This window comes from Esox lucius, chromosome 4, assembly GCF_011004845.1.
Source record: "Esox lucius isolate fEsoLuc1 chromosome 4, fEsoLuc1.pri, whole genome shotgun sequence".
Classification (NCBI taxonomy): domain Eukaryota; kingdom Metazoa; phylum Chordata; class Actinopteri; order Esociformes; family Esocidae; genus Esox; species Esox lucius.
Genome location: NC_047572.1, coordinates 14,832,173 through 14,857,845, shown reverse-complemented (window position 1 = coordinate 14,857,845; position 25,673 = coordinate 14,832,173). Strand labels below are relative to the sequence as shown.

Sequence of the window (25,673 nt, the reverse complement as noted above, 5' to 3'; positions counted from 1 at the left end):
GTGAAGTGTCTTCTGTCTGTACTCCATTTGTCTTCCATTCTCCATCCTACCCTCTCCTCTCATCTCCTTTCCACAGCCGTCTCCCCCTCCCAGCTCATGTTCTGAGGCTTGGCCAGGGATCAGTGGGTTACTTATTTCAAGGTAGTGTGCTGGTCCCCTGGGGAAATGGGATGGCATGTTTGAACTAAACTGTATTATAGTTTTGTCTACAGTGACCCCAACGTATGTTTAGCCTATTAGGTCTGAGATCTCCGCTCAATTAAAATGTAGAAGATAATCAATCATAGTCAAGATGGTTTAGTAAGTGCTGCAGGCTCATAGTTGGGCGATTTCTATTTCCAGGTCAAAGATAGGTTCAAAGATTCAAATGTTTTCGATGTTGGTGTGATAAAAAAAAAGTGTTCTCGTGTGCATGGACTATATTTAGAAATACGGCCCAGGTAACCTAGTTGGTGACCTGTTCTAGAGTTCATATAGGAAGATCTGTCATAACAGCCTGTCGTTCTAGATATACTTATCCTATTATTGTTATTATACTTTGCAATATCTGTGTGTTTGCATGTCAAATTTAATCACAGATGATTGCGTTTGTGTCTTCTGCTTCTTCTTGCAGACGTGCATGAATGATTTAAGTCTCAATTGTGCCCTATGTAGATTGACCTGCAGGGGGCGATATTACACAGAATACACAGGTACAAGTCTGCTTCTGGACAAGATTCCTCTAGTACCAGCCTGAGTTTTATTCATCTGGTATGCATATGTTTGTTGGCATAGGTTCCAGTGTATCTTTCTGGATCTTTGTGTTAAGTTAGTCAAATCCTTCTACTGAGCACACTGACAATCAAGAAAAACACAGTGTAAGAAATATCCACAAAAAGTAACTTTTAATTATATGAAGATACATTTATGTTGATTTCAAGAATCCGTAGTTTCATTATAGTACTGTATACACAATGTCAGACAGGTTAATTATAACAACAATACCAGACCACATTCTGGGGTGGGGGGGTCAGTCTATTTCTCCCTGAACACAAAATAGAGAGGACAGCGACAGAGTATGGAACAGATTGTCAGTTAGATTGTTTAAATCCCTAACGAACTAACATACCTGGTGCCCTGTGTTAAGTCAATTAACTTCAATGCATTGCCACATCATCTGAATGGGCATGTACAGGCTCAGAGGGGTCTGAGAAAGCCTGCATGACGGATCTACAGACACCTCACTACTGACAGAAGAGGAGAGAGAGGGAATCGATGAAGAGGAGAAAGAAACCGTGCCTCCTCAAGAACTGCAGAGCAAATTTCTCTCCCTCCCTCTGCTCCTTCTCCTCCTTCTCTCCTCCCCCTACCTCCCCGTGCGGCTGGCCGTCCTTGGCTGTGGTCCAGAGGAATTCTCTGGTGGCCTTAGTAAATATAACATTCGGAATAAGAGCGGCATGCAGCCAGAGCCCCCGCGTGTGGACCTAACCCAGATCCTGGGTCCTTGCTGGGATTGCTGGTGACGCATCCCAGCGGCACCCTGCAGTACGTAGTGCACTAGATGCCCCTCGTTGAAGCAAGTAGTGCACTACATAGTGAATAGGGTGCCATTTGAGTGGACTGCCATGGCCAGGGGGAGGGAGAGAGAAGTGAACACGTTCATTCCTCCTCCTCGTCTCCACCTCTCGTCTGGAAGTTAAACAAGAGAAAGCACACTGTTGACTGACTTCTGTTGACTTATTTGTGTGTGACATTTTGACCACTGAAACCTCAAGACTGTTAGCTCCCTGGGTTAATGCCTAGGCCGTTGCTCAATGAAGACTTCAGCCGTACAGCACTCTGTCACTGGGATATCGTCAGACCTCGGGTGCCGTCTGAGCGCAGTGTGGCTGCGGTGCTGTCTGTGTATGCCAGAGTGAGTCTGTTTCTCCAATCGAAGGAACGCTTGTAGCTTTGAATAAAAGTAAAAAAGGCTGCCGAATCAATTGGGAATCATACGTGAATCTACTTGAATCTTCCCAGTGCTACTTACTTTATGACATCGTCACCCCGGGTGAGTGCACTACAGGTAACCGTCTCACAGAACGGAGTCCCTGCAGAAAAGAAGAGCTCGGGCACCTGGACGCATCGGGGCTGTAGCTACAATCAGCTGAGATTACAGGTTTATGAGAGAACTGTGTCCCAAACTGAACCCCTATTCCCTATATAGTGTACTACCTTTGATCATAGCCCATAGGGCCCTATGAATGTGCTGCTACAGACCGACCCTGTGTCCTTAGTAGGAATCCTAACGACGGAAGCTGGCCATTAGAGAACGGCCAGTTTGTTTACTTTGTCATGGTAACCCAACGTCATGCACTACAATTCATATGTGCCAGAACTGGACTTCAAAACGAGTACACAGTTTTGTATTTAATCATAAAGTATCTAGAATTATAATACAAACAACACATTTCCCACTTTGAAACAAACAAACGCTGTATGTTACATATCTACAGATGGCTGGGTGGTGGGTGTCGGGGTGCGGTGAGGAATACCACACACCGTATACTATAATCATGTATAGTATATCAGCTGGGGCTGCGATGGTGACTGGGTCAGGGTGGGGGATCGGGGCATTAAGGGTCCGATGTCTCTTTCACCTCCGAATGCCAGTGGCCTCGGGGTCCTCCTGCTCCGCCACCACCCCAGGATCAACACTCTGTCGGCGGGGGCCCTGGCTACGGCCACGGGGGTGGGCATTGAAGCCCCCTTTAATGATCTTGTCCCTGTCACCCTGTCGGGAGGGACGGGGGTGGTCAGGCTCCGAGTGAGGGACTGAAGGGCGACGGTGGTCGGGGGGGGCGGGGGCCTGTCCTGGAGGGGGTGCAATGGAAGAGCAGAGGCTCAGGCTGTCACAGAGAGCCCCCCAGTTCTGCTCACACTGCAGCCGGACACTCCTGGTCAAGGCCTCCTTCACCTCCTCTCCACAGCTCAGCAGGATGTTCACCAGCTCCACATACGGCCTGCACAGAGGGAGACACACAGAAAATGACTGGATTCTCATATTAGTATAGGGCTGGACATCAACAACTTTATTAGGGTGGCAGAGGGAGGAAGGGAAAGACAGTAAATTAGAGAGAAATTCACCCTCTAGGAGAATGATGGATGAGAAAGAGAAATGAAGACCCTGACAGAGACATGTCTCCCCATCTTCACCCTTTATGGAAAAGATAGTGGGAGAAACACAGAGAAAGAGAAATGGAAAGACACTGACAGAGAGAGAGGTGATTGGTAAGCCTAACTCACCCTTTAGGGAAGAGGTCCTGGAAGTGGATCATCTCCACCATGACGGCCACATTCTCTTTGGCTGCCGAACACAAGTTGTGTCTGAGGTAGCATTCTCTCTGTAGCTGAAACACCATGTCTTTAATAGCCAAGCACTTCCTGCTGATGCAGCTAAACTTGTGTCTCAGACCGTGGGCCATGCACTTTAGAGCGTCCTTGATGAACGACTTACCCTAAATGAAGAAACAGACACAGAACGCTCAACCGTTACCAATTTGATTTCACCTTCATTTTACCAGTCACATTTACTGAGGACATATTCTCTTTCAAAGCAGCAACAGAGACCTGAGAAATAGCAGCAGGATGGACCCGTTTAATGGACCAATTGGAAGCTGGGGTCTGGGGGACTGTTGGGTTGGTTGGATTGTGTTTAACCAACCAAAATCTGCTAATCCCTGTTCTACTTCTAAGGTGGTTAAAACGTGTTGCTCTGTAACCCAGTCTGATGGCCTAGTGAGAGGCTTCTCTTGATAACCCAACACCAGGCAACAGTAAATAGTGTCTGGTTTCAATGACTCTTCTGGCCCTACCCACCTCACTACCTTCTCCGCTCGAATGATACAAAATTGTAGCTATCAAGATTGAGATCACTGAGGTTTAAAGGCACTTCCTCCGCCGCCATGGCTTTAGCCTAAACTTTTTGGTTACGCAGAGGATGTTGAAACACTGCTCAGCTGTTGGTTTTACATGTGGTTTGTGAGGTTAGTCTGATGAAGACCCACTCCAGATCCTTTCACCTTATCAAAGTCGCCACCACCACTGTTGCTTAGCATGGGATTTTTCATACCATGATAACAGGGAGAACAATATCAGATTCAAAGCAATATTTCATGTTCGGGTCTCCAGGAAGCTGGAATATACGAATTCTGGCCCCTAGGGGCAGTGGTGAGGATTTTTACAATCAAGTGGCTGATTAGCAGAAACCACAAGCTCTGGCTCGGAGTATCTTGGGTTAGTCTCTTCAGGGCCCCAAGCAAAATCTGATTTGGGCCCCGTCCCCTAGTGACCGCTTCTGTCACTTACACCTAGAACCACCCCATGTTTAATATGGTGTCATCGGGTGCATGATATGATACATCAGTAGCAACTGACAGATCCATTCATGCAGTTTAATATGAGTCATTATATTCCTCAATTATTCAATATATTGTTCTACTTATATAAAAGCCTAAGGACATTGAACAGTTAGTCCATGTCTTGAAGCTACTAATAAACCAAAACAGTAGATCATCTTTGATGGTCCTGATGATGGCTAATCTCCGGAGTCTAGTCCATCAATGGCTCATAATGTCAGGGTCTGACTAGGCCTGCAGACTGTACTGTTGGGAAGCCTGAGGGAGTGCAGTCAGGCAATAGGAAACATTGTTGTGCTTTTGGGAGTTTTGGGGCAGTTGTAGAGTGGAGGGGAAGTACTGTGAGAAAAATCTAAATCATGATGAAATACTGGTAAAGATGGAATAATATGTGAGCACTGGAGGGATGAAGTAAAATGAGGTTCCCAGGACACAGGGATATACCATAAATTCCGCCCTCTTGTAGCAATGGTGGACGAGGATGATTGATAGACGATAAATTCCAATGCTAGATGGTCGTTTTTATATTTCATTTTGAAAAAAGTGAGAAACCAAAGTGAAAAAACGTTTCTGGACAAACGTTTGACTATCGGAGTCAAAGCATGAGCTCTTGCTGAGGACAGAGCATGTTCTACCCGTCTGAAAGGAGATCTAGCTGGGCACGGTGCCAGCTGGCTACCCCAGGCTCCCGGAGCCCTCTGGCCCTGATACGCAGGGATCTAACCTCCGCGGGCCAGGAGAGGGTACGAGGGAACTGACACACATACGCATGCAGATACGCATGCTGGCTAGGCATACAAACGCATCAGACAATTAATGCGAGCACTAACTCAGAGGCCAATGCTGTACAGTCTTAGAAATAAGGCTGCAGTATCGTTTTCTTGGCGCAGAAAGAGCTATGAAACTACACTTCCACCTGCATTTTGTTTAAATTATAACCTACTGTGCACTACTGTGTTCCAGCCATGTCAGAATGCACATAATATAGTTTTGGCTCACGCACTGTTTTGGTTCAACAGCCATGTGTTATACCGTGCACTTCAAATTGTTATGTAGAATTGATCTTGTGAGATAATATTTTAACTTTTTGGCCCTGGCTAGTCAGTAATGTGCATACAAAAAATGCAGCACCTTCTCGGTTGCCATGATGATTTTCTTACAGCACATGCACAAACACGACCAGCAAATATGGATACGTTCTGGTCCAGCGGTCAGATGGTCCTGCGATGACGTGTCATCAGTTCTATGTACTATTACTGATTACTAGATCACTAGGATTTCACTTGACTGAATCACCCTCCCCAACCCCTTAACGAAAATAAACAATGAACATTTTCACTGTTGCTCCATGTACTTGTGCAGATAACTAATATTTTATTATAGAGGTAAATCGTCATCTTCACAATTCTAAAAAAGTGTTAAGATGTGAAGGTAACTTTCTGTTTCTCAGTGTATGGACATATTTTGTGTACCAGCAATAGCATACATTTATTTATTAGTGTTGCGTGTAACAGACTTGGTTTTTCTGTGTCTCTCTTCACACACGTCCTGTTGTACTGTGAGATGTTGTTTTATCAGTTTTTCCCATTTGCTTTTACTGCTAAGATTTGGTGATGTGCAGATCAAGAGAGTTCCATTTCGTAATGACGCTGAATAGAAGGGTGCATTTCCCAGCCTCTGGCTTTGATTGTTTTTGATGTCCTGTGGTTGGCATATCTGGTGGGGTATGCATTGCCGTCTCTTGCTAACTGCTTGAATTTTGGATGAATAACATTTATCATAGGTGTGGTTAATGGTATCTCAAACTGACATAATAATGCCTGACTCCAATGCGCCATTGGCAGAAATAAGGAAATCGTTGGGACGTTGTTTACATTTGAAAGTGAATGCTACCACAAGGAGGCGTGTCGCCTCCACTCTCAACCTGAAAAGCTCTGTCATTGAGATTAGGACCACCATAACAAAGTGTGACTGTAACTGTACTGTAAACATTTGTTTTTATATGTTAGTGCTCAAAAAATGTACATGTTGATAAGATGCGTCTCTGAAACAAAGCCAACAGACTTCAAAATATTACTTGATTAAGTAATTACTGCAGTTATTGCAAGATGAATGCAGTTATTGCACTTTTACTGCAGTTTCCACACTTTTTTTTAAAAGTAAATGATCACCCAAAACAAGTTAGCCAAAGTTAGCCAGTTAAGCGAGCTACAGAACTTGATTTTGTGCTTTATTTTTATTTTTAATGTTTGTTTACTCTGATACATGACTGTATAGACCTGATTATCTAGCTAACCAGAACACAGAGATGTTTGCTGATGGATAGTGTATTATGTGCATACATATTTTTTTAGGAATGGCTACTGAGATCTAAAGGCTTGCTCAGTGTGTATTGGAGTGGGATGAATGGTAACATATGAAGTCTGGTCCTGTTCAATTTATAAACAGTATCAGAAAATAATGTCATTGGGAAGCAACTTCAAAATGTGTGTAGGATAATTTACCCTGTAGGCTATAACTCTGGACAGGGTACATAGTGTACATCCTACTATTTCAATGTATTTCATTCCCATACAAAACTGTAATATTTAAATATATTTTCATACATGTATTTAAATATATGAAGTATATATTTTGATATCTGTCATTTAAATACATTTAAAAAAAAAAAATTGCACATGGGCATAAACAGCACTTGTACAAGGGGGAGCGCCATGTTAGTTACCAGATAAACAACATCAGTGAGTAGTCAGTGAGTTTATACGCCTTCCACGACAGGAGACTAGCCAAAGCACTGTGTGTGCATACCTCCATCCCAACGAGAGTTTATAGTTTGAATAGAACATCGTATTTATAGATCATGTACATTTTATTTAAACATAACACTGCTGCATCCTAAACACGCTCTTCACTTATCTTGGAAATGAGATTCACATAAGGATCCTGCTGGCTATTTACTGTAAGAATGAATGCAGGATAGCCAGAAGCCTAACCCTAAGTTAGATCATTCGTGTGAATAGCTAACTATGAATGCTCAGGTTGGTAGCCAGGCAGGTTGGTAACTTAATCCTCCTCTACTAACTGGCTTGTCACCTTGCTACTTACTGGAATACATGATCATATTGTTTTTGACTATTAGATAAATGATCTTATACATTACATGGTGACTCTATGGCAGGGGTACTCAACTCTGACCCTACGACAGTGTTTCTCAACCCTGCTCCTGGACGCCCCTCTGCTCTGCATGTTTTAGATCTCTCCCTGCCCTAACATACAAACCCGATTCCAAAAAAGTTGGGACACGGTACAAATTGTGAGTAAAAAAGGAATGGAAGAATTTACAAATCTCATAAACTTATATTTAAATCACAATAGAATATAGATAACATATCGAATGTTGAAAGTGAGACATTTTGTAATGTCATGCCAAATATTGGCTCATTTTGGATTTCATGCGAGCTACACATTCCCAAAAAGTTGGGACAGGTAGCAATAAGAGGCCGGAAAAGTTAAACGTACAGATAAGAAAGAGCTGGAGGACCAATTTGCTACTTATTACGTCAATTGGCAACATGATTGAGTATAAAAAGAGCCTCTCAGAGTGGCAGTGTCTCTCAGAAGTCAAGATGGGCAGAGGATCACCAATTCCCCCAATGCTGCGGCGAGAAATTGTGGAGCAATATCAGAAAAGAGTTTCTCAGAGAAAAATTGCAAAGAGTTTGAAGTTATCATCAACAGTGCATAATATCGTCCAAAGATTCAGAGAATCTGGAACAATCTCTGTGCGTAAGGGTCAAGGCCGGAAAACCATACTGGATGCCCGTGATCTTCGGGCCCTCAGACGGCACTGCATCACATACAGGAATGATCCTGTAATGGAAATCACAACATGGGCTCAGGAATACATCCAGAAAACATTGTTGGTGAACACAATCCACCGTGCCATTCGCCGTTGCCGGCTAAAACTCTATAGGTCAAAAAAGAAGCTGTATCTAAACAGGATCCAGAAGTGCAGGCATTTTCTCTGGGCCAAGGATCATTTAAAATGGACTGTGGCAAAGTGGAAAAGTGTTCTGTGGTCAGACGAATCAAAATTTGAAGTTCATTTTGGAAAACTGGGACGCCATGTCATCCGGACTAGAGGACAAGGACAACCCAAGTTATTATCAGCGCTCAGTTCAGAAGCCTGCATCTCTGATGGTATGGGGTTGCATGAGTGCGTGTGGCATGGGCAGCCTACACATCTGGAAAGGCACCATCAATGCTGACAGTTATATCCAAGTTCTAGAACAACATATGCTCCCATCCAGATGTCGTCTCTTTCAGGGAAGACCTTGCATTTTCCAACATGACAATGCCAGACCACATACTGCATCAATTACAATGTCATGGCTGCATAGAAGAAGGATCCGGGTACTGAAATGGCCAGCCTGCAGTCCAGATCTTTCACCCATAGAAAACATTTGGCGCAAGAGGAAAGTGCGACAAAGAAGACCTAAGACAGTTGAGCAACTAGAAGCCTGTATTAGACAAGAATGGGACAACATTCCTATTCATAAACTTGAGCAACTTGTCTCCTCAGTCCCCAGACGTTTGCAGTCTGTTATAAAAAGAAGAGGGGATGCCACACATTGGTAAACATGGCCTTGTCCCAACTTTTTTGAGGTGTGTTGATGCCATGAAATTTAAAATCAACTTATTTTCCCCTTAAAGTGATACATTTTCTCAGTTTAAACATTTGATATGTCATCTATGTTGTATTCTGAATAAAATATTGAAATTTGAAACTTCCACATCATTGTATTCTGTCTTTATTCACAATTGTACAGTGTCCCAACTTTTTTGGAATTGGGTTTGTACCTGATGTAGCTCATGAAGAACTTGATAATGAGCCAATCATTTCAATCAGGTGTGACAGAGCAGGGAGAGATCTAAAACATGCAGGGTGACACCCAGGATTAGGGTTAAGAAACACAGCTTACAAGATCTAGAGCCTGCTGGTATTCTTTTCTACGTCTTCATTAATCGCAATCACCTGGTGTCCCGTGTCTAACTAAGTACCTGTTTAGAGAGTTGCAATGAAAAAACGTGGAACTGGCTTTGAGGTCCAGAGTTGAGATTGAGTGCTCTAGGGAATAGGCCCTTACAAAAAAGATATCAAAAAAGGTTTGTTTTATAAGACATTTTAAAAAATCAATATGAATTTAGCATGAATAGCCTTTACTACAATATGGAAATTTTACTCCCAGGTAGTTGCTTTAAATGAGAATGTGTTGTCAAGTCTACTAACCTGTTAAAATATGTTTAAAAAAAATATATATATATACAAGTTAAACAGAAAAGCATGACTGTCATGTATCTTTAATTCTTGCACTGCTCCAGATTAGCTGATAATACATTTCATCTGGTCTTTTAATTAGTCATCCAAATGTTGGAAATCCCACAGGGGCAGAATCCCCAATAAACCTTGAAAAGGTTATGATAAAAACAGGTCATTTGTTTCTTGGTTATCTCTAAAATAAATCATTCATTTATTATCTAAAATGCTTTTTTTTTATTGGAACCTCTAAAATATGCTGCATCAGTTTTAAGTGGCCCATGGTGGATTTTTGACACTTACAAGGAATGAACCTCATTGTCAAATTACTGAATTATTAGAAATGACAAATTACTGTCACTCTAGTAGCACCCTTTCATGGTAAAAATCATAGTTTCGTTCTTATGGACCGCAAGAAAGGCACAAGCTGAGGTATGAAGTCAATACAGTTATAAACCTAGAACTAAAAGTACAAGTTATTAAGTTACAAGGTGCCACTCCAGTGACAAGCGATGGTACCACTTTCATAACACATTTAAACGTTAATTTCTAAGACAGTATGTAAGCATACACACGGAGGCCATGCACTTAAAACACATACACTCCACCCACGGTCATGCCTTACCTGGGAGTCGAACTTGCCAGCGTTGTGCAGGAAAGTCAGACAGATCTCCTGCAGGCCACGTATTTCACAGGAGTTATTCTCAAAACACTCAAACACACCGCAGCCCACGTCCCCTGCACTCACCAGACAGTGTTGGATTTCAGCTGGAGATAGACAGATGGAGAAGAGAGAAAGATGGAGATGGAGAGATAGCGGGAGAGGGAGATGGAGAGAGACCTGTCATTGTCAGTTACATAAGCCACATAGTCCATCTGAAAGCAGTCATTTCCGTGTTATCCTTGTTTTTAACCTTACATTTGAGTTATTTAGCAATTTATCCATAGTGACTTACAGTTAGTGGTTTCTGGGACAACCACACAGCATAATAGTAGTAAGTACACCTTACTCAATTAAGTACCTAGAAACAAAGTCAGTGCTAGAAGGAAGAGAAAAAACAAATAATACTAATAAATCACAAGCATTTGTTCTCAATGGCAATGGTGATGTGGGGTGTAGCTCATATCTTTTCCTAGGTCTGAAGCTATTCCCAAGAATTGGAAAAAGCCCATGTTACACCTCTACAAAAGCATGTGCTGCAGCAACTTCAATAATGCACTTCCAATTTTAAAGCTTTTGTGCGTAACTAAAATATTGAAATTGCTGGTTAACACGCAGCTTTGTTTGTTCTTTTCTCAGAAAGGTATCTTGAATTCAACTCAGCCAGGCTTTAAACCAGGACACAGTACAATTTCTGCTGCATCCCTTGTAGTCATAATATAAATTTTTGCCTCTTGATAAAATAGCAGCATTTGCGCTTCCCTCTTAATTAACCTATTCAAAGCTTTTCATACAGAAAATAATTTAAAGTTAGTGAGGAAACTGTCACGATTTAAATCAAATTACTTGTCAGTGGTGAAATGTTCAGTAACTATTTCTACAGGTCACCAAGGTGTGCCCCTGGGATTAATTTCAGGTCCGCTATTGTTTAAATTATCTATAAATAATATTGGTTCCTTAGTTAAGAACTGTTAAGAACTAATCCACCTTTCTATAGATGATATTGTTCTTAATTCCACATCTTCCTGTTTATTCAGAACTGAGTCAATCCTTATGACACCGCACAGTGCTCACCCAAACTAAATGCATGCTATTCCATAGAGCTCACAAGTCAGACGCTGTGGTATCAAAGAAGTGCCCAGCAGATGATTTCCAAATTGAAAGCTTTCCTTCTGAGAGGTATCTTGTTTGTCACATACAGACAAGTTAACAAAAAAGACAGAGACTATTCTAACTATTCTTCTTCCAGCGGAACAGATTATTTTCATTTTTATGGTAGAAAGAAAATTGTACAATTAACAAGACTACGGGGAAGTAATTTACAACATTGAAATGTTTAGATTTACTTCATCACTTCATTTTATTACATGCAATGTTTTTAGTACTCATCTGTTATTTGTATTAGTGAGTGGGATGGACATCACTGACTGCTAGAAGGTCCCAACACTGGCTTTTGTATGTATATTAAAGCAATTCTCCATAAACTACCAAACTACCATACACCTATTATTACTTGGAAATGTTATACCAATCAAACACGGTCACAAGATTGGTTAATCCTCAAGGTCCCACATATCTCCTCAGAGCTGTGTAAAGCTGCTTCTAGTTACTGTACTCCACAGGAAGGGAAATTACCTGCAGGATAAATGAAAGGTTGATGCTTTAGTTTTAGTTGGCCAATTCCATTACTTGATTAGTGAATTCCCAGTGGAAGACGACTTGTTACAATATAATGTGACTTTATAAATAGAGATTGTTTGAAAACATTTATTTCAGCATGTAAAGGTGTAGATAGAAGCATAGATTTTTGTACTACTGTAACATGTAGGAGGCAGGACACATGCACAGGGAGAATGGAAGACTTCTAATAAAAAGAACTAAGACATTATAAAACTAAAACAAGGCATGAACTGAACAACGCTACAAAAAGGAATGGAATCCAAAAGAATAACTGACAAGATGCAGTAGGGAAGAAGGAATTGAAATAGGTAAAGTGATAATGAACACAGGTGAAGGCAATGACAACAAACAGTTGTCTGTGCTCCAAATGAGGGAGAAAGGGGGTTGGATCTCACTGGCAGGCCTGCCGTGCCAGGAAGTGACAGTACCCCACCCCCTAAGATGCGTCTCAAGCCGCGGAATGAATGACAAAGGGGTTTAGAGGATATTGTAGAAGGTGAACCTGCTTGAGTGAGCTATCATCTAGATGTTTGCAGGTCACTCTAAGGTACTTGCGCTGAGAGGTAGACACTGTGGTCAATGGTGGTCTTGAAACCAAAGGATCTGCGGCAATCATTGGGTTGAGAAAGAACACCAGGCCATCTTTCTCAAATCCACATCTTGGGTCAGTATTGAAGGTTGTCTTTATCCTTCTTTGTTTCTCTGTCAATGTATGTCTGTCTTATTAATAACAACGCAACTCTTGTAGGTTGTCATCTTTTCCTGTTGGAAGACCGGAACAGGACAGGATCACTCTCTCAGGGAAAACAGAAGGAACAATACTTTGTTCTGGATCCCCAGGCTGTGAGGACCCCAGGGCATGCACCCTGCACGCTCCCGTAGGAACCACCATCTCTCTTCACAGTCACTGCGCTAGACTACTGTCACCAGCCATCCACACTAGAGAAGCAGAGATTAGAAGAGAGCAGCATCTCCCCTCTCTCTACAGAACGACAGAGAGAGACTAGTGGGGTGGGCAGATCAACGCAGGGTGACAAACAGATTATTACTGTGTGGTTCTGCGTCAGAATCCATCTGCATTGCCTGGCATGAGTATGGTGCATTGCAGATACAGATGCAATATTCAGTACCAGAGTAGAATGTGTAGAAGTTGCAGGATGCATTTCTATTGTGGCTTCTGTTAGTTGAAGTCAACAGGTGTCTGATTTGCTGGCATAAAACAAATAAATCACTGTTATTTTAGCTACTATACAATTTTCATTTTTGTATTGCCAGTATGCATACTTGACATCCTTTTCACATGGTCTTTCTGTGTGACTGCCTAGCCTGGCTGCTGTTTCACAATGGGCATCCTATTAATGCCGCTGTGCACTTTTGAGCCCCATGTACATGGTCAATAGAACTGTATAGAGGATAAGGTAGTGCAGTAGGTGATCTTTACATTGAAACAACTGCCTCCAACTATATAGAAGAGATGATATATACCTAACAGCAGTTTAGAGCTCTAGTAGGTCTCTCACTACCCCTAGCTTTCTTATACAACCTTATACAACGCCCGGGCGGCAGCAGCCAAGAAGGACAGGAATAAAACAAATGATAGTGGACTGAAATTAAATGACCAGGAGAGAGGGAAAAGTCTGCCTGTCAACCTCAAATTATATGATATTTAGAAAGATGCCATCCCAAAGGAGAAAAGCAGCCATTTTTGGTGTCTGTAAAGAGTTGGGTAATGTGTAGCCTTCATATTTCTACGAAATCAATATCCAATTGCCTAATTAGGATGAATCTGCCTATTCATTCATATCAGCATCTTACTTGAGAAATAATAATACATATTTTCAAAAGTACCATGCTAAAGTATTTAAACCCCTGAACAATTCTCTCATATTACTGAATTACAAATGGTGTACAGAAATGTGGTTTTGTTTGTTTTAACTGAAAATCAATTACTGTGCTGTAACATTGGTTTCAAAATGAAGAGCACTATACTGACATTAGAGATAAAGAAATGAAAATGCATAGATTAGGAAAAGGTTACAAAATATCCACAAGGTTGGATATTCCAGTTTGGATATACCAGTTTGGATATTCCAGTTTGGATATACCAGTTTGGATATTCCAGTTTGGATATCCCAGCACAGTTGAATCAATAATCAGAAAGTGGAAGCTTGGCACTGGGCATGTTGTTAAAATTGAAGTACAAATGGATGGAGCAAAATACAGAGAAATACTGCTTCAGACCACAGGAAAAACCTGCTTCAGTCCCCTAAGAAACATTTGGGAGGTATTTCAACTTTCAGCAGGACAATGATCCCAAGCACAAGGCCAAAGCAATGTTGGAATGGCTCAAAAACAAAGGGTGAATGCCATACAGTGGCCCAGTCAAAGTTTTGATCTCAATCCCATTCAGAATCAAAACTCCTGGAATACATCTTTAAAAGTTGAGAAAAGCCATACACAGTATATGGCATCACATACACTAGTTTATTTGGCACTGAGATTGAACACACAACCCTTGGAATCAGTCGGTGGCTCAACTGCATATCCACCACAACAACCTACCCAACTGTTGGTCTATTTCAGTTTAATAGGATCATTGCCACTTTCAAAGTCATTACATTGTTTTCAAGTCATTACGTTGCTCTCTTAAGCAAACCTCCTAAACTCCAAAATGCAAGTTTTCAGGAACTGAGAAAAAGATCTTATTTCAACATTAATAAACAAAACCTCATGAAAGTTCATAATATGATTCCATTTTGGAATCAAATATTTACAAATCTCAATAAATATTTGCTATTTTACAATTAAAAAAAGTTACAATGGAGATTTGAGTTATTGCGCACATTGTAGTGAATCATTGTTTTCTCATCACTGATTAAAATGGTCCATGTCTAAACAAGGGAATGAATCAACATTTCTGCAGTCATTCTCCACCAACTGACATACTTTAAATATAAATGTATCATCTAACTCAAATACAGAATGTGCACTCATTATTAAGACACCATTTGTGTATCATACTTTACAATGGTTGCAAACTGTGGTTGATAAAGGCTTATAAGCCAACATTGAGGTGTGCTATTCCTAGTTTAGCCACAGGCAGGCGAGCTCCCAAACTTCATAATCCAAGTAAAAATATTTCTCTTTATGAATAACATAAAGCGTTAGGTGTCACTGTTATTAGGCCAGGGAAGAAGGTAATCCCTAAATTAAAACCTCCTGTCTGTTTACTTTGTCCTCTGTTTTGATTGATCTCTCTTTGCCACACCGAATTGGCTACCAATCAGAAGGTGAACACAGGGGTTGATATTACTGTATTGTGTTGGCATTTTTTCAACTAATCTGGTTTCCATTTTGTGCACAAACACAATATAATCTTGACATTCTTAGCTAGTGGATGAATCCATTTTGATCATAGCTTAAAGTGTTGCCATCACAATACATTGTGTCTTCTGTAAGTAGTCTCAATTTCATGGAAAGTGAAATTGTAACTGTTTTTTGGTTCCAGAAACATTCATTAAGACATTATGGGGAACCAATACTATTGATTCAGAAAAAAAAAAACATTGGCCTTACAAGGTTTGCATCCAACAGTGACAAAATACTGTACATAACCGTTGATCTGATTGGGACAAACTTCAAATTTTGAAATCGATCTGTTGTGATGCCACTGACCACTGAGGCATTCTGTCCATGTGGGATAGAATAACTTGCCCACGCTGCTGTGCAAGTCAATATGGGGTTTTGAGAATGGGAGAGCATGAGAATTTATTTTATTGCAGATATTATCTGAAATAAAAAAAAACATAAAACAGGTTTGGAATTTGGCAATTAACTCTTATTCTGCTTCTGCAGAATCAGATAAATTAATGATCCCATTTGTGATTAATGAATGAACATCATCTTGGTCCCTGTATCCCTTTAATAAACCTACATAGCATTTCAACACTGTCTCACTGTAGGTGTGATCTTTATAGCCTATATGGCATGTAGACGGATTAATCTCACAAGCCCTCAGGACAGAGTAAATAACTAGACTTACAGTATTTGAGAAATGATGATGATGTTGTCAACAAGGACTGCTCTTTTCTGCGATGTGTATGCGTGTGTGTAAGAGAGCGAAAGAGAGAATGTGTGTGCGTGTGTGTGTGCGCGCGCGCGTGTGTGTGTGTGTGTGTGTGTGTGTGAAAGGGAGAGAGAGATAAGGGGAGGGGTGTAGGTATGTAGGCACAGGGTTGAACTTTCGTGCGCTGCAGGAAAAGTGAGCCGCTGTCGGCAGTGAGTGCTTGTGTTGGCGTTTACATGGGAATGCGCCTGGATCGTACGAGGTGGCCGCAACGTGCATTGAATTACACAGTGGTGTGGTGTGGGACTCTAACTGGCTGACTGACTGAGGGACTATACTGTGCATAGCTAAATCTGAGCCGTTCATGCATCTACAACCATTAAGAGGTTAAACACCTTATATTCACACTATTTTATATTGATAAGCTTATAAGGATAGAATAACGTTTCTTGAAAATAATAGACTGTAGGGCATGGTATCTGTCAGGGAAGAGGCTTTCCTGTTCAGAATGCAGATACAACAGCATGCCCTAGGCGATTGCATCATTCCTTATCAGCAAGTTAGAGTAAAATCAACTGTTGAGCCTAGAGTAGACTCTATTTAAGATACAAGATAATCACTCAACTGCGGTAGCCTGCTCTTAAGTAATTTAGCCCAGTTTGTTTCATTTAAATGCAGAACGCATACTGGTTGCCAATGGATCTCCTGGATGTTGGCTAACTTTGAACCAAGCACGTTGTATCAGGCATAATCTACCCGAAGGACGGAAAACAGTAAAACATCTAAAACACACACACACCAACACCCATTTAGAGGCGCTGCTGTATACATGACCTATCATTACCTACCTTGTGCCTATCTATTAATAGTTTACTAACATATTTAATTTCTGTCTCTCTCTATTTACAAGATATCCACTTTCTGGATAATCGGAAAAGGACATCTCATCCATTATAGGCAAATGCCGGTATGTCGTTCAAGAAACAGATCAAGAGAGAAACCAGAGAGCGCGAGAGATATCAAACGTGTTCCTCCATAAGCGCAACAGCAGCGTGGGAGCACGTGCACAGAAGCAAGCGGTCCCGCTCATGCAAGTTTAACCTACTATCAATATTTTTTATATTAAAACAAAATCAACGTTGACCCAACTTTGAAGCTGTTTTTTCTAATTCTCTAGCTCAATGTGCAAATGTGTATGCGCGTGCGTGCGATGTCCGCCAGTACGCGTTCCCTCTTACCTGTGTTCTGCAAAGACATGCGTCCTTTCTGGCTCGCGGGTTTCTCTGACGGGTTGTCATGAACATCAATATGATCTAATCCAATTACTTGCTCCAAAACTGTCATAACCAGCAGCGCTATAGCAAATTTCACCAACATTACTGCCTCTATCTGTGCAGATTAATAGTTAACCTGTGCTAGTGTGCCTTCACTCCGCTCTGAAACAATGATGCAGTGTTGTATCGGAAACACGCCAGTCTATCAGGCCAGTCTGCTCTCTGTCTGTAGTAACTCACGACTGTAGACTGTATTCAGAAAGGAAGGCAACGCAGCGAGAGAGACGACTGAGCACCCGGACGGCAGGGATGCTGCCTATATTTCCCAGAGCAGGCGGGTGTTAATTTAGATGAAGGAGTCAAGCAGGTGTTGTCAGCCAAGCTCAGCAACCAATCAGCGACCGGGAAATCCACGTCCAAGGTTAGGAGGGGAGTGTCCACTAAAAGTACCGATTTGCCATAAAAACCCCTCTTGTTAAAAAAAAGTGTGTATGAGTAGGTGGTTATTTACTGGTGTTTGGCTAAGAAACCTCGAACTGTGTCTCTTGTTGTTGCTTGTATAGGAGGAAGGAAAACATTTGCAGAATATGTAAACAGTCTATAAATCTCCATGTCAGAATCATGTTGGCATGCCAACAGGTATTTGGCATGCAGCTATATTAGCCTAATAACATGTATAATAACTGCACATCTGTTGTAGTAAAGCTGTATGTAATACATTGAATAATTGATAGATACAAGGGAAAACATTATTGGCAATCTTATTTTCCACTACCAAATATGGAAACAGTAGCCTATATAAATGAGTGTTATAATTGTTCCCATCTGCACTGGCCTCAACTGAATTTGGATTATAATACATTGGCTTTGTTATTATATTTTTATATATTCACTAAATGTACTTCTTTCATAGACAGTCAGTCAGTGCACTCCTAGTTTATGCAGGGTCTGGGGCTGTCCTGGAGGCATAGTATGTTCTTAACTGGAGCATGTAGTCATAGACTGAAGAAGTATGGATGTGATTCTGATTAAATTGACATAGTATTCAGAATGGTGGGACCCCTGGCAGAAGCTGGCTGGTATGCCAACATGCTAAGCTCAGGACAATAAGGGGAGAGAGGAAAATAAATTAGGACAGAGGACAGGCGGGAAAGAGGACTACATGACAGACAGACAATGAGACCTGTGGAAGGAACAGTGACACACTGGTAATGGCTGGCAGGGATTGCATCATTCAGACGCCACCCCCTACAGGCAGACCAAACACTATGAGAGAAACACAGAAACACAACATTTGTGTGGTTGTGTGTGTGTGAAATAGTAGTAAATAGTTCTAACAATTCAAGAAAGTGCTAATTCAAAGCTAGAATGAGGAATTTTGGTCCAATTTTTCATAGGCCATCTTCGCCAATTATGTTCCAGACCCCTTAGCTGAGTCAGTGATGTGATTTTATATAGACTGCAGTGATAAACTAGCTGCCACACTAGTCTACTAAGGCTTATTGGCCCTTCACTTTGACTAGCCTCAAATATAAGAGTAATGAATATGTTATATTAGATTTATATTGCACACTGCTTGCGATCTGTTATTTATGCCAAATGTGTCAAGCAACGTTTTATGGGTGGTTCTGGACCGTGTTCGGTTTTGCCAGATAAGCTTCTATATTTAGCCTGGTCAGGCTGGGCCAGGCAATCACATCCCCATTAGACTGTACCGCATCTTATCCGATCCTCCTGGGAAAGAGAATCGTCTTCTAATTGTCAACCAAAGTTATGATGATCATGATCATGCCATTAATGGGAAATATTTCCGTCTGGTTTGATTATTTATCGCTTTAGCCTGCAGCGCAGCGAGCATGACGAATCGTGCGAAATTGACCACATCTGTGTAATAAACGGAACGAGATGCAGGCTTGCTTTCTCGAGGAATTCAGAGCCGCTGAGAAACAGTCTTTTTGGCATGGGTTCCTGAAAGCTGAAAATAGCCCGGAGAGAAAGACACAGAGAGAGACAGACTGAGGGAGAAGGAGAGAGAGAGAGCAGTGGTACGGTTTTACTTGCAAGCCACACTAGCCAGAATGAGATGAGCAACTGGACATGGAAGAGGTGCGTTCATTGTCGTCAACTTGCCATGCTGCGAACACACCCTCGAAATAGACCAATCAGCGCAACGCAGGACAGCGCAGGCTCGTAATGGTGCGTGTCAAAAGCCAAACTGAAGCACTGCATACTGTAACAAAAGAAACTGAAAAGTACTGTATGTATACATCTTTCTTTCAAGTGGCACTAAATGGTCATAATTGTTGAAAGGATCAGACAATAAAATGCTTTGAAGATAAATGAAAACCATACATTGGTCATGCATGATTTGGCTGGAAAATGAGGCCTGCTCAAGAGTGGGAACTTGCCTATCCCAATATCTCAGATAGTTAACCGTAGTCAACCCACGGACAGTAAAACCGTTTTACCAAGGACTAGCCACAGTGGACGGACTAGCAACAGTAGACAAACAGCAAACCATAAGCAAAAATAAATACAAGTTTGGTGAGCCAAATGGATATAAGTGAAGGCTGTGGAAAGACCAACATAATCTGATGGAGTAATGAATTCAGGATCGAACCATCATAAGCTAACACTGAGTTAATATTTGCATTGTATTCAGTAGTATATATAGCCAGTTAGTCAGGTAATGTTAATGCCTCTACATTTGTTAATGTTAAGCATGGTCTGTGGTGCAAATATACATAGCTCAGTGTATTTAGCTAGCAAGCTACATAGCTTTAGCATTTGTGTGTAGCCTCAGGCATAGTTTAGAGCTGCTCGAAAATGAAGTTGGGAACCTTAATTGTAATTGCGATTAAATGCAAATGCCGGATTCCTCTAAATTACACTAGCTACAGTGATTGAACTTTAACTAGGGTAAATTACAATGATGTACCATAAATCGTTGTTAGCTAGTTATTCGTCACCTTGCCTACACTACAGTCAATCTGGTGTCATCAATAATGTGTTTGGCTTCTATCCTAATGTACAGGAAGTGGGGTCTTTTCTGGCTGTGTTAAATAATAACCGCTACAGATAGGCGATTGTATGTGCTGGGCGATATGGCCCAAAACGTACTTTACGATATATTCGAAGATTTTTCATTGATACGATATAACGACGATGTATTTATTTGTATGTCTATGTCATCATAATAATAATAAATAATAATAATAAAATAAAAAATTAATGTTTGTGCTCATTTGTCTTGGCAAAATTGCTCAAGCTCTCTCAAGTTAGCTTGATATTTGGTTAATAATGCCTACCTAAGGCAAGTCTTGCCACAGATTTCCAATTACAGTTGTTTAATGGCTTTGACTTGGCCATTCAAGAACACTGTGTTATGTTTTAAACCCCCTTAGTAAAACCTTTGCTGTGATTTTAGGATCATTGTCTTGCTGAAAGTTGAACCTATGCCCCAGTCCAAGTTCTCTTGCAGGCGGATGCTGGTTTTCCCAGATCCTGTAAGCATATACAATGCAACAATATAAAACAAATCCACACACATGTTCACAAATGGGTGCACACAACCCAGACACACACACACACACACACACACATTTGTACGTGTATCTTTGTTGGGACTGGAAATCCAGGAATCTATGTTCCCTGTCGCCTAGCACTAAGCTTGAATCTAATCCTTACCCCAACTCTGACCTTAAACTTAACCTCAATAACCTAAACATTTTGCCTAAACTAAACCAACCCCTTTAAACCTAACCCTATATATAGCCTATAATGCATGAACCCTTAAAATAACCACAATTCTAACACTATGCCCAATTGTATACATTTTCCCTGAGTTGAACCCGAGGGTGTGTTCGCAGCATTGCACGTGGATCTCATACAAACACATTCAGGCGCGTATTTATGTCTGTGGTATACATGTACACATCCTTATGAGAGACTGACAGAAAAAGGGAGGATGCTGCAAGTTTTCACTCCCTATTGACTTGCATTTGTTTAGGCTGTGAAGTCTACAGATGTAGTGTGCGGATTTCTTTCAATATTGTCTTTAAATATATTGGTCCAAACAATCATAACTTGTTTTAGCTATGAGAAAGAGAAAAAACACTGAAATAAAAAATCTCCATTAACCTGCGAGTTGATCGGACATCAAATTGACAAGAACTGAGCTAATGCTGACAAACGTTTGTATGTAGGCCAATGGTGCATTCTCAACATAGTTTGAGAAAAGCTAAAGGATTGTCCCAAAGGTGTCTCGGTTCTTGACAAATCTAAACCAGGTTCATCCACTTATGCTGTGAGCCAGTGACCCACACAGAAATCAACCCCACACTGAATTGCACTCAGGTCAAGACCCTGCTGAAGATGGCGAGCACATATATGAGCTTCCTGAGACAGTTTGTTAAAAGATTATTTGCTTGTGCAAATGCACAGCTTCAGACAATCCCTGTTTTCAGAAAGTCCTGCTAAGAAGCTGGAATTCAAGGTCTGGGCTTTGCTTGTGTGGCAGGTTGGATGTACTGAAAAATTCTCTAAATTGGTGGAGATTTATTGTAGGGAAATGACGTCTTATTCTCTGGCAACCGATCTGTTGGAAATTCCTGAATTCAGTCTGCCAATTGTGTCTGTGTATTGATTAACCTTCTTCATATTTCACACCTGTCTGGTGGATGGATTGTCTTGGCACAAGAGAAATGCTCACAGACAGGGATGTAATATGTGCAAATTTTTTTTAGAGGCATAAGCATTTTGTACATTTAGAACATTTTTGTGATCCTTTTTTTTAGTTTATGAAACATGGAACCAACACTTTAGATGTTGTGCTGTTAGTAATGTGCTGCTGTACAGTGTGCTTTCATTTTGCATCTGACTGATGGGGGAATAGTGGGATTAGTACAGCATGTGAAAAGAGGGTGTGTGGAATTCCATGAGCAGGGCAACTCCACATGTGCCCTTGGTACTTTCTTTTGGTTTTACCAATATTCATACCAAAGAAATATTGAACAAGCAGAGTGCATTATCCAAAACATATAAAACAAAAAGAAAAGAAGATGGGCCAATTACATCAGACATCTTGAAATATACCCACAGAAATGTAGGCAGCTGTTAGCAAAGTAAGGAGGCTAGATAGTTAATGTAGAGTTGTACAAATGCAGCCTATCTTGGCATTGAATTTAGTGTTATTTAACCAGTGGATTAAGAACCATTTGTTATTTTCAGTTACAAACTTAGAGGAATGTTATGGGGGAGGAGCTGTTTGGTTTAACAGTGTTGCCCAGGGACAGAATGAAATAGCTTTCACCTTGGCAGGAGGGGGATTGGAACCAGGGATCTGTGGGACATGAGTCAGATGCCCTAACCACTAGGCCACCTTGGCACCCTCATGTTTTCTTTCACAGCTACCATAGGAGTTTCAGTCTGATTATTAATTTGGGCTGAAGTGCAATATAGCCACCAATACAGTATATGATATATCTGAGCTTACCTGTCTTAGTAGTATAAGGTGTAAGTACAGGGGCGTAGGTTTGATTTGAAATTTGAAAGGGAATTTTATTTATGCAAATGCTCTTAGTTTTGGAATGGGATGGCCAATTGGCCAATGGGATGCCCAATTCCTAATATCTGAAACCCATTCTTCCAAAGTAACAACTTTTGAGGCTTCTCCATGCTTCATTTAAATATATAATGGTGTGTCATCAACATAACAGTGAAAATTGACATTGTGATTCCGGATTACATCACCCAGAGGCAGCATATATCGTGAGAACAATAATGGGCCCAAAACCGAGCCATGAAGAACACCAAACATACCTTTGATTTGTCAGAGCATATGCCATCCATACATACAAGCTGATATCTTTCAGATAAATAAGATTTAATCCAGGCTAGAACATGTCCATGTAGCCCAATATGGGTTTTCAGTCTTTGTAAGAGAAGGGAGTGATCAATAGTGTAAAAAGCAGCACTAAGATCAAGAAGCAACAGGACGGATGCGGAACCTTTGTCTGAGGCCATTAGAAGGTAATTTGTTACCTTCTCCCAGTGCAGCCTCAGTACTATGATGGGGTCTAAACCAGACTGGAGCATTTCATAAATGTTGTTTGTCTTCAAAAAGCATTCAGTTGTTGGGAAACAAATTTTTCAAAGATTTTTGAGAGGAACGGGAGATTCAATATTGGCCTATAATTGTTTAATATGTCAGGATCCAGATGAAAGTGACCCACTTCACTTGTTGAGCATTGCTTTTTTGTTAATTTTGCAACTGTATAAAATAAACATTTTGGATTGTTTTTGTTCACCTCAATCAGGTTGGAGAAATAAGCGGATTGAGCAGATGTGAGTGATTTTCTGTATTTTAGTGTACTGTCTATCCAGGCTAGTCTGAATACTTCCAACTTGGTGAAGCGCCACTTTCGCTCCAATTTTCTGGAAGTTTGCTTGTGTGCTCTAGTATTGTCTGTGTACCAGGGAGCAAGTTTCTTGTTGTGTATTTCTTTTGTTTTTAGTGGTGCAACCAAATCTAAAGTATTTTGCAGTGTTGAGTTTAGATCCTCGATTTGATCATTTGCAGATTTATTTGATCATTTGTGGATTTATTTTCATCGCTGATGAGCGAGCTTGTAAGAATATCAAGAAATCTATTTGTAGTCTGAGAATTTATAGTACGGCTTTTGGAACTCATTGTTTTCGGAGCAGGTGGATTTCTTGTTTTAACGATAAATGTAATAAGACAGTTATCCGATATTCCAGGATTTAGGGGGGAAATTATTAGATCTACAATATCTATTTCTCGTGACAGAACTAAATCAAAGGTATGATTGTGGCAGTGTGTTGGACCTGAGACATGTTGGACAAAACCCATTGAGTCAATTATGGCTTCATAGGCTTTTTGAAGAGGGTCATTGGACTTTTCCATATGTATATTGAAATCGCCAAAAATGTGAATACTATCTGCCATGACTACAACGTTAGACAAGAATTCTGGAAACTAATTGAGGAACATTTTGTATGGCCCAGGGGGCCTGTAAATAGTAGCTATGTAAAACGATTTATCAGCCTGGTTAACTTTCATGAGTAAAACTTCCAAAGAATGAAAACCAGTGATGTGTTTGACAGTCAATTTATATTTACTGTCATAAATATTAGCAACACCCCCTCCTTTTCGAGATGCACAGGGGATATGATCACTAGTATAGCAAGGAGGAGAGGCCTCATTTAGTGCAGTGAATTCATCAGGCTTTAGCCATGTTTCACACAAGCCAATAATATATAGTTTATGATCAGAGCTTAATTCATTAACTGCAACTGACTTTGGAGCAAGGGATCTAACATTTAAGAGTCCCATTTTGAGATGCGAGGTGATACAGTCATTTTTATTTGGGACCGAAGTGGAGGAAGGGTTTATCTTAATAAGGTTGATATTGTTAGCACTACCTTGTTTAACTTTTCTCTGCTTGGAACAAGTCACAGTGGCAATAGGTAAAACTGTACTGACTATTCAGGATATGCTATCGACAGACTCCACTATGCAACCAGGCTGGCTAACTGCCTGCGGCCTGACCTGCCCCCAATCTCATGGTGAGGCTATAGGAGTGAGATTCCTGTCAATGTTCCTAGATAAAAGAAGCGCACCACTCCAGCTCTTCAGCAGATTCTGGGAGAGTCCCAAAAACAATTACTCGATGCTGATACATCTTTCTAGCTAGTTTACACACTGATGCTATGTTCTGCTTCGTAACCTCTGACTGTTTCATCCTTACATTGTTGGTGCCAACGTGAATAACAATATCTCTGTACTCTCTATACTTGCCAAATTTAGACGTCGCAAGGACCAACAGTGCACGATCGCCGGCTGATTATTTAGTCTAATACTGCGGCTAATGGAATCGCAGATCACTAAAGTTTTCTGTTTTTCCGGGCCACTGGTAGAAAATGCTTGCTGATCATTCCCCTCCGAAGACGGCTCGGCCCTTGACTCTGACTCCAGTGGGGAAAACCTGTTGAAAATCACAGTCGGCTCTAGCAGCGACTCAGGTTTAACTGGTCGGAATTTCTTTCTGATGGCATTTCAACCCAGTGACCAAGAGAAAGTTCTTGCCCGGCTGCAGGAGCTGTGCTGGGGGGCTAACAACACTGTTGTTTCTTCCTGGTGGCACAGACACAGTTTTTAAAATTTCTACACTAACATAATCATTGCCTGACATTTGCATCTGAAGCCGAGCATCTAACTCTGCTATCTTTACCTGAAGACGATAGTTCCCCTCCGTGTTGTAGCTACAACAATTAC

The 25,673-nt window shown here is 41.0% G+C and overlaps 1 protein-coding gene across 1 annotated transcript; it reads right to left on the bottom strand.

The window, feature by feature from the left end:
* Positions 1-862: 862 nt before the first annotated feature.
* stc2a (stanniocalcin 2a) lies at positions 863-17,684 on the bottom strand. The gene is made up of 4 exons (XM_010894350.3): positions 17,342-17,684; positions 10,322-10,464; positions 3,268-3,479; positions 863-2,984 (listed from the first exon to the last, which is right to left on the bottom strand). The coding sequence occupies exons 1-4, from the start codon at positions 17,478-17,480 to the stop codon at positions 2,618-2,620; spliced, it is 861 nt and encodes a 286-aa protein (XP_010892652.1). The 5' UTR covers positions 17,481-17,684; the 3' UTR covers positions 863-2,617.
* Between the last annotated feature and the right edge of the window lie 7,989 nt (positions 17,685-25,673).